Below are 16,055 nucleotides of genomic sequence, written 5' to 3' on the forward strand. Positions count from 1 at the left end.
ATTTACAGAAATGTATGATTGAGTGTTTACCCTGTGAATTGCCATTAAATAGACTGTCCGGTACTGGACAACCCATGGACACAGGGAGGTAAAAAACATAAAAAAGCTACTCACCCTACGGACAAACGCCGCACCCACAACGTAAGTATTTGCTGGGGGTTTCATGTGAGCTCTGCTGCCAATAAACAGCTGCTTATATGTTGCCCCTGCTGAATGTTCATGCCATAACACAGATGGGGTACCTAACGCTGAGTACCAAAGAGCGGTGCCAGTATGGAGGTAGCTTTTTTTCACCTCCAGTAGTGGTCAGCCCCTTTAAATAGAATGACTAAACCAACATATCAAATCTGAGCAGACACATTAATTTTTTCACCAAATTATAACTGAAGCAAAACGACAAAAGACAAATATTTCTGCTTAAGCATTTATTACTTTAAATAGTGGCACTTTTTATATTTAAAGGGGCATTCTCATCGTCAAGATCCTATCCCAATATGTACAGTCATGGCCAAAAGTTTTGAGAATGACACAAATATTATATTTTCACATGATCTGCTGCCCTCTGGTTTTTATGTGTTTGTCAGATGTTTTTATCACATACAGAAATATAATTGCAACAATATTATGAGTAACAAAAGGTTATATTGACAGAATGAGTTAATGCAGCAAGTCAATATTTGCAGTGTTGACCCTTCTTCAGGACCTCTGCAATTCTCCCTGGCATGCTCTCAATCAACTTCTGGATCAAATCCTGACTGATAGCAGTCCATTCTTGCAAAATCAATGCTTTTATTTTGTCTGAATTTGAAGGTTTTTGTTTGTCCACTTGTCTCTTGATGATTGACCACAAGTTCTCAATGGGATTAAGATCTGGGGAGTTTCCAGGCCATGGTCCCAAAATCTCAAAATCTCTGTTTTGTTCCCTGAGCCATTTAGTTATCACCTTTGCTTTATGGCAAGGTGCTCCATCATGTTGAAAAAGGCATTGTTGATCGCCAAACTGCTCTTGGACGGTTGGGAGAAGTTGCTCTCGGAGGACATTCTGGTACCATTCTTTATTCATGGCTGTGTTTTTAGGCAAGACTGAGAGAGAGCCCATTCCCTTGGCTGAGAAGCAACCCCACACATGAATGGTTTCAGGATGCTTGACAGTTGGCATGAGACAAGACTGGTGGTAGCGCTCACCTCGTCTTCTCCGAATAAGCCGTTTTCCAGATGTCCCAAACAATCGAAAAGGGGATTCATCAGAGAAAATGACTTTACCCCAGTCCTCAGCAGTCCACTCCCTGTACCTCTTGCAGAATATCAGTCTGTCCATGATGTTTTTTCTGGAGAGAAGTGGCTTCTTTGCTGCCCTCCTTGAGACCAGGCCTTGCTCCTGTAGGGTTGGTGGTGAGCCGAGCTGGGGGGGTGCCGAGCTGGGGGGTGGTCCCTCTTCTTACCACGCAGAGATATAAACAGAGACACGATGAGGCAGATTCTGGGTGCAACAGGTCCAAGTTTATTGTTCACCGTCCGACTGACGGCCCTCGCAGCACACCGCGATATCTCTCTCTCTCTCAGCCCTCCGTGTCCAGGGCCGCTTCAACACCGTACGTTACACTAGGGACGTATTTATACGTACCGTCCCGTCTCACACTGTGACAATCCTGACAGCTCAGTCACTGTGGCCACCTTAGGCCCGTACACCATCAGCACTTTACTGGCCAGTTTCATCGTTACACATACGGTGTCCTTCACCCAGAGCCTCGTCTCTGCTGCGGTCCTTTCCTGTCAGGACCACCCCCTGACGTTCTTTCTCCTCAGTCCCCTTGGTCGGATTCTCCTCAGAGCGCACAGACTGGCGCAGTCATCCTGTAACCTGAGCTCCCCCTGGGGACTGGAACCTTCTGGAACCCTCCCTCAATATTTATAGCTCTCCCGGTTCCTTGAAACTGTCACTCTGTCACTCCGCCCCCCCATGACCAACGGTTTCTAAAGCCCTAAGCTGATGTCACGTCCTTTGCTCACACTCCACCCTGCCATCTAATGGTCATCCCAAGGTACTGCACGTCACCTACACTTTCCTAGCTGTTTCCCACTATATTACTGACACCTACCTAAACTGTGCAAACCTATCTTTCTCCATTCTGACACGTCCGTCCGTACGTCAGGTCACCTTCCCTACACTCCCCCTTCCTTTGTCCATTGTCGTCCTCGACAATCGCCAACCCTGCCTTCGTCGTTCTGAAGCTACACCTACATCCTGTTGTCGGACCAGCTGTTGAGCCACACCCACTATCTGCGGGGGCCCAACCATACTGGGAGCACTATGCTCTGAGCAGCCTACCGCTACTCACCAGCGCGCACGCCACATGACAACGTTTTCAGACTGGGCAAGGTACACCCGTATTCTCTCTACGGCGTGTATCTTTCCCCTACTCTCCCCTTCTGTTACCTTTCACTATTCGGTACACCATGATCGAGGTCTCTTACCTTCCAGATCATTACCAGCTCCCGCCTTCCTCCTTCAGGGGTGTCCGTGGTGTTGGGGACCTGACCTAGGACGGCTGTCTTTTCTCACGTCTTCCAACTCATTTTCCCTTCTTTCAATTACATGTCATGGTCGGCGTCCCGGTTTCCCAGACCTCCTCAACTCTTAGATCCCTACCGGATCTCACACTTTCCTTTGGTCCCGCAGACCTTCCCGCACTCGGACCTGTTGCATTTTACTTATGCATATTATACATCAAACAACTCTATAATAGCACAAGTACCCATTTTTATATATTTTTTTTTTTCATTTTCTTTTGCTTTAAAACTCAACATTCAACAATGAACATCGCCAGTACTCCTTTTCCCTCCCCCTTCCTTGGACATGGACACTCCCTCTTGTCTTCGTATCCCCGTTCTGTCAAGTTTCCAAATTAGTAAATAACATCCTGTAAGAGGAACATTCTTAAAAAAAACAACTTAACACATAAAACATTTTTTTTTTTTAAAACTAGAACTGTTCTTTCAGACTCTGACAGTCCAGGCCATCTCCTGATGGCCGGTAGCAAGGGGCCCACAGCCGTGGAACTCCTGGGGTGAAGGGAGTGTCCAATACAGTCCTCTTTACGGGGGTTCGCGTTCCTCGGGTACCGCCAGGACTGCCACCGCATAATACCCGCGGGGACAGTATTCCTTATAATAAGAGACAAAGTCCCCTATTTCCAGGGCACGGCCGTGGCGTATGGAGGCTACGTTCACGTATACCTTCTGACCAGTCTGATCACGTATGAAACCATATCCCCGATCCACATTGGTGTACACCAGCCGCCCCCGGGATCTTTCCACCGCCATGCCAGCCTCCCCTTTTGAATGAAGCAGGCTCCATACCTCCTGCTCTCAAACCTTCTTTCGTTTTACCACCTCCGCAACCCAAGCGGAGGGTACCGCGCCAGTCCCAGAGTCCGGTGGGCGGGACCTTGCTGAGAAAGGGCGCGGGGCAGAGGCGGCCGATGATATCTGTAGCCCAGCAGCCGCTGGGGCCGGGTAGCGGATGGGAGCAGCCGTGATTCCGGAGGGCTGGTCCACAGGGCCCGTTAGACAGACCACAGCCGGATCCAATACTGGCATTACTGCGGCCGCAGGGTAGGCCGCATCCACAACTTCCAGCAGAGCCGGAGTAACGGCCGGTTCGGGTGATGAGGCTGGCACCGGCCGAGGGAGCGCAACCGCGCCTTCTGTAAATAAGCTCCGCCCTGGGGACTCCGGGCGGGATGGCTCAGGGATGGGAGCGGGGGCCTTGCTCAACCCCGCGTATAGCATAGGGCCCTCCGCAGCCGGGCCTTCCGGTACACTGGAGGCTGCGTGTTGTGGCAAAATGATAGGGGCCGCTTGTGAAGCCACCGGCAGGGCCGGGGGAACTCTCACCTTCCCCGGCGCCGTGGCCTCCGTCACACCACCGCACGGCTCATCCCGCAGCCTCCGCTCTCCAGCTCGCTGCTCAGCGGGCCTAGCTTCCAGACTCAGGGGCTCCGCGGGGAGACTCTCCGCCGGTATCAATGGCGGCCGCTCCTTCTGGCTCCGCACGGGCTCCGCACAGACTCCTCTTCTTGCCCATGGACCCGAAGATGACGTCTTCTGTCTCAGCTCGTTCTTCTGCCGCCACTGCCACTCTAGGCGGCCAATGCCCCGACACCCGCAGCGTCTCATACCGTCCGGTGGGCAGCAATCGAATGGCGCCAAACAGCCGCTCCCAAGCTTTTCTTCGGTGTCACTCCCTCTGTGGGGTGGGGCATTGGCAGGCCTCTCCACCCACCTGTCAGGGTCCAATATATGGAAACGTCGGCCTCCGGGCACATACTGCTGTCCACGGGGGTACGTTGGAGGGGGTCCCAGTCCATTCAACACGACTGCAAACACCCGGACCTCTCCCCTGCGGTGTAGTAATGCCGCCATCTTGCGCAGCTCCTGATACCGCCCCGGATCTTCGGTCAGCACCACGGAGTCACCACAGCGCTCCCAATTTGTAATCCACAGGTAAGCCAATTGTAATCCACAGGTATTAATAATCCAAGCAGCACAGTCCAAGTCCTTTTCCATTCTTTTAAGGCAGGCCTGCCGCAGAAGATGGGGTAATAGCGGCGGCGATCCTGCCGACTACGCCAAATGTAGGGTCGGTGGTGAGCCGAGCTGGGGGGGTGCCGAGCTGGGGGGTGGTCCCTCTTCTTACCGCGCAGAGATATAAACAGAGACACGATGAGGCAGATTCTGGGTGCAACAGGTCCAAGTTTATTGTTCACCGTCCGACTGACGGCCCTCGCAGCACACCGCGATATCTCTCTCAGCCCTCCGTGTCCAGGGCCGCTTCAACACCGTACGTTACACTAGGGACGTATTTATACGTACCGTCCCGTCTCACACTGTGACAATCCTGACAGCTCAGTCACTGTGGCCGCCTTAGGCCCGTACACCATCAGCACTTTACTGGCCAGTTTCGTCGTTACACATACGGTGTCCTTCACCCAGAGCCTCGTCTCTGCTGCGGTCCTTTCCTGTCAGGACCACCCCCCTGACGTTCTTTCTCCTCAGTCCCCTTGGTCGGATTCTCCTCAGAGCGCACAGACTGGCGCAGTCATCCTGTCACCTGAGCTCCCCCTGGGGACTGGAACCTTCTGGAACCCTCCCTCAATATTTATAGCTCTCCCGGTTCCTTGAAACTGTCACTCTAACTGTCACTCCGCCCCCCATGACCAACGGTTTCTAAAGCCCTAAGCTGATGTCACGTCCTTTGCTCACACTCCACCCTGCCATCTAATGGTCATCCCAAGGTACTGCACGTCACCTACACTTTCCTAGCTGTTTCCCACTATATTACTGACACCTACCTAAACTGTGCAAACCTATCTTTCTCCATTCTGACATGTCCGTCCGTACGTCAGGTCACCTTCCCTACACTCCAAGAGTCTCCGCCTCACAGTGCGTGCAGATGCACTCACACCTGCCTGCTGCCCTTCCTGAGCAAGCTCTGCACTGCTGGTAGCCCGATCCCGCAGCTGAAACACTTTTAAGAGACGGTCCTTGCGCTTGCTGGTCTTTCTTGGGCGCCCTGGAGCCTTTTTGGCAACAAGGGAACCTCTCTCCTTGAAGTTCTTGATGATGCGATAGATTGTTGACTGAGGTGCAATCTTTCTAGCTGCAATACTCTTCCCTGTTAGGCCATTTTTGTGCAGTGCAATGATGACTGCACTTGTTTCTTTAGAGATAACCATGGTTAACAGAAGAGAAAAAATGATGCCAAGCACCAGGCTCCTTTTAAAGTGTCCAGTGGTGTCATTCTTACTTAATCATGACAGATTGATCTCCAGCCCTGTCCTCATCAACACCCACACCTGTGTTAATGGAGCAATCACTGAAACGATGTTAGCTGGTCCTTTTAAGGCAGGGCTGCAATGATGTTGAAATGTATTTTGGGGGATAAAGTTCATTTTCTAGGCAAATATTGACTTTGCAAGTAATTGCTGTTAAGCTGATCACTCTTTATAACATTCTGGAGTATATGCAAATTGCCATTAGAAAAAATGAAGCAGTAGACTTTGTAAAAATTAATATTTGTGTCATTCTCAAAACTTTTGGCCATGACTGTAGTAGGTGTAATAATATTAGCAAATACCTCCAATTAGAAATGTAGTATAGTGTTTCTGATTCACTATGTCTCTTTCCTCATGTGCAGGCATTGCAGGACCTTATGTATCCATGGTTACGTCCACTGATAAAGTGAAAGTTAGTTATAGCTAGTTGCTAGTGCTTGTAACCATGGATACCTAAGGTCCTGCAATGCCTGCACATGAGGAAAGAGACATTGTGAATCAGAAATACTATACTACATTTCTAATTGGAGGTTGTGCTAATATTATTATTACACCTACTACATATTGGGATAGGATCTTGGATATAGGAATACCCCTTTTGTCAAGCCAATTTTTGTCAATATACCCATTTGGGCCACATAAATGTAAAAAGGAATGGAAAGACTACATCTCCATTGCCAGTAGAAAGAAATCTCCCTGCAGATCTGACATCCTCAAGGATGTCAAGAGCTACAGACCTTCATTGTCAATGATCTCAATCAAAGGTTTAGGAATTTTGTAGATTTGCTGTAAGATGAAGATTTCTTTTTTCCTCTTTTCGCCTGATGTCTGGCGACCTACTGTAGAGCTCATCAACAATTCCTCTTTCACAGTTTGTTAAGCTTTTATCTTCAGATTACAGCCGTGTCCTAACTAATGGCAATATCTATAATGCATTAGGGATACTTAATAAACGTCCATGTAACTTACATTTTACAGATGCTATCGGGTAATGTGGGCTAATACGCATCCACCGATACAGAGGAATACACAAATAAGGTGAAAATGCTTTTGGTTTAACCATTTAACTAATAAACTCAGGACCAAGCCAAGACTAACCTAATAAACGCTCTAATCAATAGAATAGTTTTAAGTGCTGTTAAAGGGCCAGGCAACAGAATATGTCATAGTTGAATGATGGATGGGGGTCCCCAGACACCTACTTTACATAGCGCAGTAACATCCATACAAATGTGCCTGCGCTTAGGACTACAACCTCCCATTCTGTTCAAACCAATTCACATTAATTGGCTTCGCTATAGCAGGAGTGTGAATTAAGTGCCAAGGGTCCTGTGGGCGGTCCAGCCAAGTGCTCTGGAGGGCATCACAAAACTCTCACAAAATACACACATATGAGGGCGCTGCGTATTGTACCACTGCTTCTTTATTCTGCTAAGTACAGCAGATCCCGATAGTCTTAGAAACTGGCCATAAATGTTATAGCCAGAAAAAATCCTCTTAAAGGGAACTTGTCGCAAGAAAAAAAAGGCTATTATCATTCCAGTTTCACTCACGGTTGCGTTGCAGGTTCAGTCACCACTCTGAGTACATAGACTGCCCCTAACTCTGCATTAGGCTGTCAGTCAGTACAGGGGGCGCGGTTACAGCGATGACTGAAAGTGTGCCGCTGCTGTCCCAGTGACAAACTGGATAGCTGCCAGAGGGAATAAAGTTCATTTTCTACCACAGCATTTGGGTAAGTGCGGGCACTGAGCAAGTGAGTAACATTATTAGCCTAAAGGTTAACCCCATAGTTGCAGGTTAATAGCGTTTTTCTGGTGATGTGTTCCCTTTAAGAAAACCTCTACCCCATATTCACTCAACATTATGTAATACTCACAAAACTTTAAAAAGCAGAAATAAGAGCTGAGAAATATAGGAACTTCACAGAGGAGAGCTTTGTTATCTGTTCATGTCCCTGCGTGAGACATGAAGGGAACAATTTATTCAATGGTGAATTTATTAACTAAATATCCAGCAGTTCTGCAGGGCTAGGGCACCAATGTTACATTGTTGTATCTATGAAGATATACCCTTTTCATAGTTAGGAAAAGAAAAATTTCTATGTCACTTTCTTCGTATTATGTGAAAATCATTTAGATGGAACCGGTCACCAAGTTTTTGCTACATCATCTGATATCAGCATTAAGTAGAGGCAGAGACACTGATACAAGTGATGTGTCACTTACTGGGCTGCTTGCTGCGACTTTGACAAAATCCCTGTTTTATCAGCTGCAGATCTATCAGTTCTCTGAATGCTGAGCTCTGTGACAGGGTAGCTGTGATCAACTGGATTGCACAGGCCATCAATATCAGATAGGTGACGGTCCGACACCCGGTTTTCCTTCTGATCTGCAGTTTTTTTAACTCAGGGTGTAGCCGAATATAAACATTGCCCAGAACCAAAAACACAGCTCCATCCTACGTGTAGAGGTTCAGATCCATCCGATGCTGTCAGAGCTAATAACTGCTGATCAGTGGGGTCGCAGGTTGTCAGACCCCCATCAATCTGATATTGATGATATAATGAAAGCATAGATCACTGATTTTACTCTTTTTGGGGCCTGGAATCTCGGAGTGTGAGGTGAACCTTTCTCACTTTCCTAAAAGCAGTCAAGTTTGCTTTGCCTCATTGAGCATCAGATTTCTCCAGAGATTTCCATACTGCAGTAACCAATGCAAGTTACAATCATAATAATAATCATTCAATCTGCAGATCAAACACAGTGACTTTTAACCAGAGTTCTTTTATTTCTAGACTACTGAACTACAAACCTAAAACCAATGCATAGACAATGTAAGAAACAGGACAACATTCACTTGTTAGCAGCCATAAAGCCTCATTAAGAAGGAGCAGCCAGAGGTCCCGCTACTTATGCCGTCAACATAAAACGGAAGAAACTGACATAGACGCGAGAAACAGAAGCGAGCAGCAATACATAAAATTCACATTATATACGACAAAATGGAAACTAGGTGGAAACATATATTTTTCTTTTAGGAAGAATATTTTTAATTGATTGTACAAGTAAGGGTTTGCTTTGAAGTGTTAAATCTTATGGTCAAAGTTATGTGATCAATCACTTTAGGATCTGTAAAGCCAGTTTACATGTCCCCGCTCGGATTGCCATACCTGAACTGACTGCCTTCTAGGCCTATACGCTGTATTAGGTAGTTAGCGCTGGTACGCACACCGGTGGTTGGTCAGGGTATTACAATCCAAGCACGGTCTGTGTGTTTCCAGCTATAGTACTGGCTGCAACTTCAATGCGTATTTTCTGAAATGTGTTTTAGAGAATAATATATCAGGTTGAGATCTTATTTCGTATGCTTTGCTTATATAGCGCCATCATATTCCGCAGCGGTTTAAAGATATCATCATCACTGTCCCCATTGGGTCTCACAATCTAGAATCCCCATCAGTATGCCTTTGGAATGTTGGAGGAAACCGGAGTACCCGGAGGAAACCCACGCAAACACGGGGAGAACATACAAATTCCTTGCAGATGTTGAACCCAGGAGCCAATAGCTGCAAAAGTGACAGTGCTGACCACTGAGTCACCGTGCTGCCCAGGGGCCAATAGCTGCAAAGTAACAGTGCTGACCACTGAGCCACTGTGCTGCCCAGGACCCGACCACTGAGCCACTGTGCTGCCCATTGCCTCTAGGCTGCGATTTCTGCTGCCTGCAGTTTGGGAAACATGAATCGCCTGACAGGTTCCCTTTAAGTGTAAGGTAATGTTTCATGTAGGCTTAAGGGTATGTGCACACGCTGCAGATTCTGCTGTGGATCCGCAGTGGATTTGGCCTCTGTGGATCCACAGCAGTTCCGCAGACAGTGTACAGTACCATGTAAGTCTATGGAATTTACAATCCGCAGTGCACATGCTGCGGTTTTTTTTTTACTGCGGAAAAGCTGAGGTTTTAAATCCGCAGAAAGAATTGACATGTCCAATTCACAGGTAAAACCGCAGGTCAATTTACCTGCAGTTTTACCTGCGGATCCGCACGGAAAAATCTGCTGGTGAATCCGCAGCGTGTGCACATAGCCTAAGACATCTGCACAAAATATCAGAAAACTGCACAATCTGGTGTGGAAGCCATTATGACTGCACCGTCCTACCATTGTTTGAACATTAGGTTTTTATAGTGAAACATGTCTCAAAGTATATATGTATATAAAGATATCAGTGACTCCAAGCCAGATCAAAGAACAGCAGTCTGAAACACTCCCAAACGTAATTTCAGGGAGTCCCCCTCCCCCAGCTAATTTTAAAAATGTGCCTGGTAATTAAAGACAGTGCTGAGCTGCAGGCCTCAGTGTGCTCAGTGCACCTCGGAATGCCACAGGACTGTGGAGGTCTAGCGGTGACACCCATGTTCAGCAGAGTTTGTTGCAAAGCAACGGGGAGCTTATTAGCGCACAGCAGGGATAAACGACTATAGGCATTAAGGAGAACCTGTCCGCTGGATTTTGCTGCCTGATCAATCAGACATAGTTCAAAATAAAAGACATTACTGGAATGTAGGAACTGGTCTCTGATTCCTGCTGCTCCTGGTTTCAGCTGCATGAATTAGCAGACAAGTTCCCTTTAAGTAAAGTTTAAGGCTAAAGGCCCTTTTACATTTAGCGATGCACCAGCGATCCGACCCGGCCAGGATCGCTGGTGTATCGCTAAATGATCGCTAGTGAGCTTTCATACAGAAAGATCTCACAGCGATGCAGCAGCGACGCAGCGCACGATACTTACCATTCTCACACAGCGATCCTGGCGTCCTCCCGCCCGCCTCCACGCGTCGCTCGTCTCACACAGCAGGAAGTCTCAGCAGGAAGCGCCCGACGAGAAATGGAGCCGGACATTCTCGCGCGATCAGCGATGGACAGCGGGGGAGCCGGTCGCTGGTAAGTATCACACATAGCGATATCGCTAGCAATATCGCTATAACGTCACAAAACCAGTGACGTTTTAGCGATATTGCTAGCGATATCGCTTAGTGTAAAACCCCCTTAAGTTCACACTGCGCATTTTTGCTGCGTTCTTTTATGGCAATCTTCAGCTGCGTTTTACAGTATCAGCTATGAAATTTCAGAAATGTCATGCACACACCTTGATGGCATTAGTATTTTTTGCTTTGCATGGCGTTTTGGACATAGAGCATGTCACTTTGTTCAGCGGTTTTCACCCATTGACTTCAATGGGTGATGAAAAAACGCTGAAAAAAGCACCAAATACGCAAGTAACATTTTTTGCACTTTTTTGTGCCAAAACCTTAATCTTTGGAATAGGACTTTTTTCAACACTAAACTTTATCAGCATGCACAAGAGACAAATCTAGTATTCCAAAACCACCGCAAAAAATGCACACACAAAAAAAAAAAGGAAACATGCTTTTTTTCCTGCAACTTCTTTCCTGCCAAGAGATCAGGTTTTGCAGTAGATAATAATGCCTAGTGTGAACGTACCCTAAGGACGGGGGCAGACTTGGGAAACTCACACGAGTCTCGCATCTCAATACCCGGGACTTCCTCTGGCACTCAGGACCGGTGTGTGTGGATGCAAACATATACATGCAGCCGCACACTCCGTACCGAGTGCTGGCGGCAGTGTCGGGTATTGAGATGCAAGACTTGTGCAAGTTTCTCGCAAGTCTAACCCCAGCTTAAGGGCGGTTTCACACGTCCAGATAATTCCAGTATGGGAGCTATCCGTGTCCGTGTGTCCCTGTGGATACTGGGGAATGAATGGGAGCAGCCGGCGCATGCTCAGTAACTAGCGGTGACGTCACCGCTCATCACTGAGACTGGCTCTGCTCCATTCATTCCCCAGTCAGTTTCAGTCGGGAGCGGCTGTATTAGCAGCGCTCCCACTGTAAATATATTAACCCCCAAGATGGATTTACGCGGTGGGACGTGACTGAGCGCCGGACAGGTAATGTATAGATTTGTTATATTATTTTCAACTTTTTTTTCAGAAGATCGATGGCTTCGCTAAGGAATTACCAGTATAATAAAGATAATAAAAATGTGTGTGTTTTATTTTTTCATTAAAATAATTTATTCTTATTGTGTGATTGTGTTTATTTAACCCTTTCTTTACTGTAGGATTAGTAATGGATCGGTCTTATTGACACCTCTCCATTTCTAATCCGGTCTTAATGTCGCCTTATAATCGAAAGGTGCCATTAACTTGATTCGTCTTTTCAACATTAAAGTCAATGGAAAATGGATCCATTAAATAGTTCATGGGAAAAAAGTACTCAGGACCTGTTGAAGCGCAATCAGTGCGAGGCGGCCATCGTCCGTTGGTCCTGCTCGCCACACTCCTCCCCAGCTCCATGTTTTTTAACAGATGAAATAAAAGTCTTTTAACAGGAATAGTGAGTGCCTCCTCAGTCTTCTTTTTTCATGGATCATGTGTTTTTCTTGGTGAGCACCCCGTCCCTTGTACATACAGGTGCGGACCCATTTGACTACAGAGGAACTTGTATAGTAGTATTCGATGCTGGTGCCGGATTTGTCCCCTTTTTCCTACATGAATCCATTAAATAGCCATCTGTTTTTCTTCCATTTGGAACAGATCCTTTTTTTGCTTACTGGATGTGAACTGCCAAGTAAAGCTCTGTTCACATGTCCAGTAATCATCAGACAGAAGGGATCCAGCAGCAATCCATTGACAAAGACGTTGTGCAGACACTACTTTTTTACCTGCCTGAAGAAAACTGATTTTAACTGGATTAGTTTTTTTGTTATCATTAAAGTCTATGGAAAACGTATTCATTAAATAGTGATCTGTTTTTCTACCCTTTGAACAGGATCTATTTTTTGTTTACTGGATCAGTGTCAAATGAATGATTATTTGAAACGTTCACGTGTCCTACAGTATGTGTCATATTTATTTTCCCACCTCCAGTAAGCAAAAAACAAATCTTTTTCAAATAGGAGAAAAACAGATCACTATATAACGCACACACTTTCCATAGACTTTATTATAAAAAAATACAGATACAGATGAAATCAGTTTTTTTCAGGCGGACAAAAAAGTTATGTTTGCACAACTTCTTTGTCAATGGATTGCTGCTGGATCCGTTCTAACTGATGATTACCGGACATGTGAACAGAGCGTTATCATCCACTTGATTACTGATAACGGATTGCTGCTGGATCCGTTTTTAACAATCGACTTCTGGACATATGAGCTTAGCCTTACATAGGACTGACTTCTGCTGCGACTCAATAGTCTCTGTCATCGACAGGCAGCAATATTGTGAGAGTATCTAGAGCGGAAATCTGCAGTAGATCACTCTGATTGTAATCTGTAGGGGGATTTACAGTAATTTCTTATTTTTAGTTTCCTGGCAAAATGATATGTCCCTATATAATGAAGCATATTAACATGTACCTCTCCAAACTTAAGCACCTCCAAGTTTATGGGGTGTAAAATATTTTCTGTACAATGGTGTAACGTATATAGTGACAGCAATAATGATGAGCACCGGGACCATACGTCACACAAGTTAGGTGACGTCCATGGTACCAAGAAATGTCATTATAGTGCATTATTCATAGGCTACGGCTGTGGATCACAAGGATAGCAAAAGGTTCAGAGAAGAGAACTTGGTTCATTAAATCTGTAAATAAATGAAGCTTGCCTCTCAAATACTATGTTTTAAGTGCTCGGAAATTAGAGAAAATAAGGAACATTAATGCAGCCTACATTTCCACACAAATCAAGGATAAGAAAATCCAACTGAAGTGCATTGATTGTACGATTGCACACTGCCAAAAAGTGACATTCTGCCATTGTCAGCCATTCTAAGGGTTTGCAGCTAATCAAACGTTAGAGCAAAGTTGGCATCTGACATTTGACTCCGCTCTTACCCCATAGATTAGCTAATGAGCAGAAATGGTTCTATAGAGTATCAAATAAATAACACGCCAACCAGAGAAATGCAGGTCCACCTGAACTACGCTGCATTAGTTATTTTTGCTCAGTGATGACGTCAGAAGATAGAATTTGCACCGGCAAGAAGACTTCTGCAATTTCACAAAATAGTTTTTTTTTGTCACGCCGGTATATTTTTAGAAGTGCTTATTCAGAGCCTGTGAACGGCCAGGATTCAGTGGTTGGTTATGTAAAATTAGAGCTATTTCAGGGTTTTCAGGACGCTGCTCATAGCGACAATACAGGTCTAACCGAGATCATCGTAAGGGGTCGCTCATGAACTTGTGCAAGCGGTAGAGGGCATATTAAGTTGGTGCTGCCCCCTACTGTGCATACACAAACCATCACAGGGATGGGAGTGCTAATGTTGATGAGAAACAAGACGGGGCTTACTTTCCTTATGTGATCCCTTACCTTTAAGATCAAAAAAGCAGACATATGACACAATGAATTAGATATGAAGGACAATTCGCCCGTCCTGTCAGCGAATAAAGCACTATTCTGGCTGTAACGCCACTAGATCGGTCAGTAATAAGGAGCATGGATGTGCTTATTCTACATACCTGAAAAGTGTAATACCTAGTCCCATTCGGAGGGTGCACTTTCGGAGAAGCAGAAACTGTGTTCATATCCGAGAAAATCATTTCTGATCCCACAGGCAATACAATCCACAAATGATACAGATGCAGGCAAGGGAGTTAAGCTTCTTTATAAATCCTTTCATGCATTACGAGAGGCTACTGTACAAAATAAAATCTGCCCCATCCCTTCATACAGGAGCTCAAGCGTTTATAAGCCTCAATTGCTGGCATATCGGAGCCGGCACAAAGCATTCGTAGCCCCTGCTCTCATTTGAGCCTTAGTGGGGCTTGGAGAGGTGGCAAAATAAAACCACATAGGGGCTCAGCTGTGGGAAAAAAGAGAAGAGCCCTAGAATGCATGGAGCTTGTACAGAATCTGGCAATGCTTTGGTCCTGCCCATCTGCTCTCAGTGATTACCACCTCCCCTCAACCAGCCTAGCTAAGTGATTATGCTAAGCATCCAGGCTAACCAATAACACTCGGCTTCATTTACAGCATGAGTGCTGGGAGGAATACAGTCAGGGGACACTCAAACTGCACAAAGTGACACTTTTTCTTCATTCCGGTAGAGTCCCGGTAACTGCACAATCCACCGCAGTCTTACTTAATATCACTTTGGACATTCGCTGCTTGCTTTAAATCTATTTTATTTTCAACACTTATGTTAAAATGCTGGAGAGTATAGATAAGAAAAAAAAAAGGGAAATAAAAATTCTAGAATCTATTTTCCAGAATGTCGCAATAACATAGCGGAGCGTGAATATTTTATTAGTCGCTGCTAAAACTTTACGGCCACGTATTATAGTGTATTGATCTGGCTGGCATTACACAGGCAGCTGGTAATAAAAGTTCTTGGCAAATAAATGCAAGAATTTCTGGGGTTTTTTATTATTTTTTTGGGGGGGAAGGAGAATTTGGATGAGCTTAACATTTTGTACAGTAAACTGCATATTAAAAACGTTTAAAAAAACAAAAAACAAACTTACAGTTCTGAGAACAATCAAAACAAAAATTTGTTCATTATCTGATTTAGTCAAGTCCATTAATAATGACCACGGACAAGATAAAGATCCCCAACTCACATCAGGACTACAAGATCCCAGGTACTTTCAGCAGCATTACATCTAATGTGGTGTACTTAATTATTTGTACTAAATGTCCAACTGGGGGTCTGTATGTGTGGGAGACAGGGCAAAAGCTTAGAACAAGGATGAATGTTCATCGTCACACAAAAAGAGAAAAAAGAATGGATCTACCTGTGGCAAAACATTTTTGTATCCCTGATCACAGCAGCGTGGATATGAAATTACTGGTATTGAAAGGTAACTTCAATTCTCAGAGAGAGAGAGACGTGTTTGGGAGTATAAATTTATGACGACCTTTGACACTCTCAGTGCTGGAATGAATGTGTCGCATGGATTTATGTCTTTTTACATCAATTAAGGAATTTGCTTTCAAGACCTGGTGGGGGCATCACATCACATTAGGAGACCCCAATCAGAGGACTATAAAACATCCGGACTCCTTATCTATGTACTGGTCCAATATTTATGCTTCTCCCACTCCCATATTAATAGTTCTGCTTCATGTCACTTGTCTTATCCATTGCATTTTTTCTGTGTTGTATTGTGCATAAATATGTGACTCTTCAGAT

At 45.4% G+C, this 16,055-nt stretch overlaps 1 protein-coding gene across 6 annotated transcripts in view; it reads right to left on the bottom strand.

The window, feature by feature from the left end:
• The window catches only part of PPFIA2 (PTPRF interacting protein alpha 2), a 592,307-nt gene that overhangs the window by 371,065 nt on the left and 205,187 nt on the right, over positions 1 to 16,055 (bottom strand). For 2 of the 6 annotated variants that reach the window (XM_073556981.1, XM_073556980.1), the window contains exon 1: positions 14,383 to 14,805. The exons of the other annotated variants lie outside the window; for them this stretch is intronic. In XM_073556981.1, coding sequence (XP_073413082.1) covers positions 14,383 to 14,463 — 81 coding nt within the window. In that variant the 5' untranslated portion in view covers positions 14,464 to 14,805. Of the gene's footprint in view, positions 1 to 14,382; positions 14,806 to 16,055 lie in introns of those variants that run through there. 6 annotated transcript variants of the gene reach the window in all.

The sequence above is a fragment of the Dendrobates tinctorius genome, unplaced genomic scaffold (genome assembly GCF_039654945.1).
Source record: "Dendrobates tinctorius isolate UK_male_01 unplaced genomic scaffold, ASM3965494v1 ptg000241l, whole genome shotgun sequence".
In the NCBI taxonomy this organism is placed as follows: Eukaryota; Metazoa; Chordata; class Amphibia; order Anura; family Dendrobatidae; genus Dendrobates; species Dendrobates tinctorius.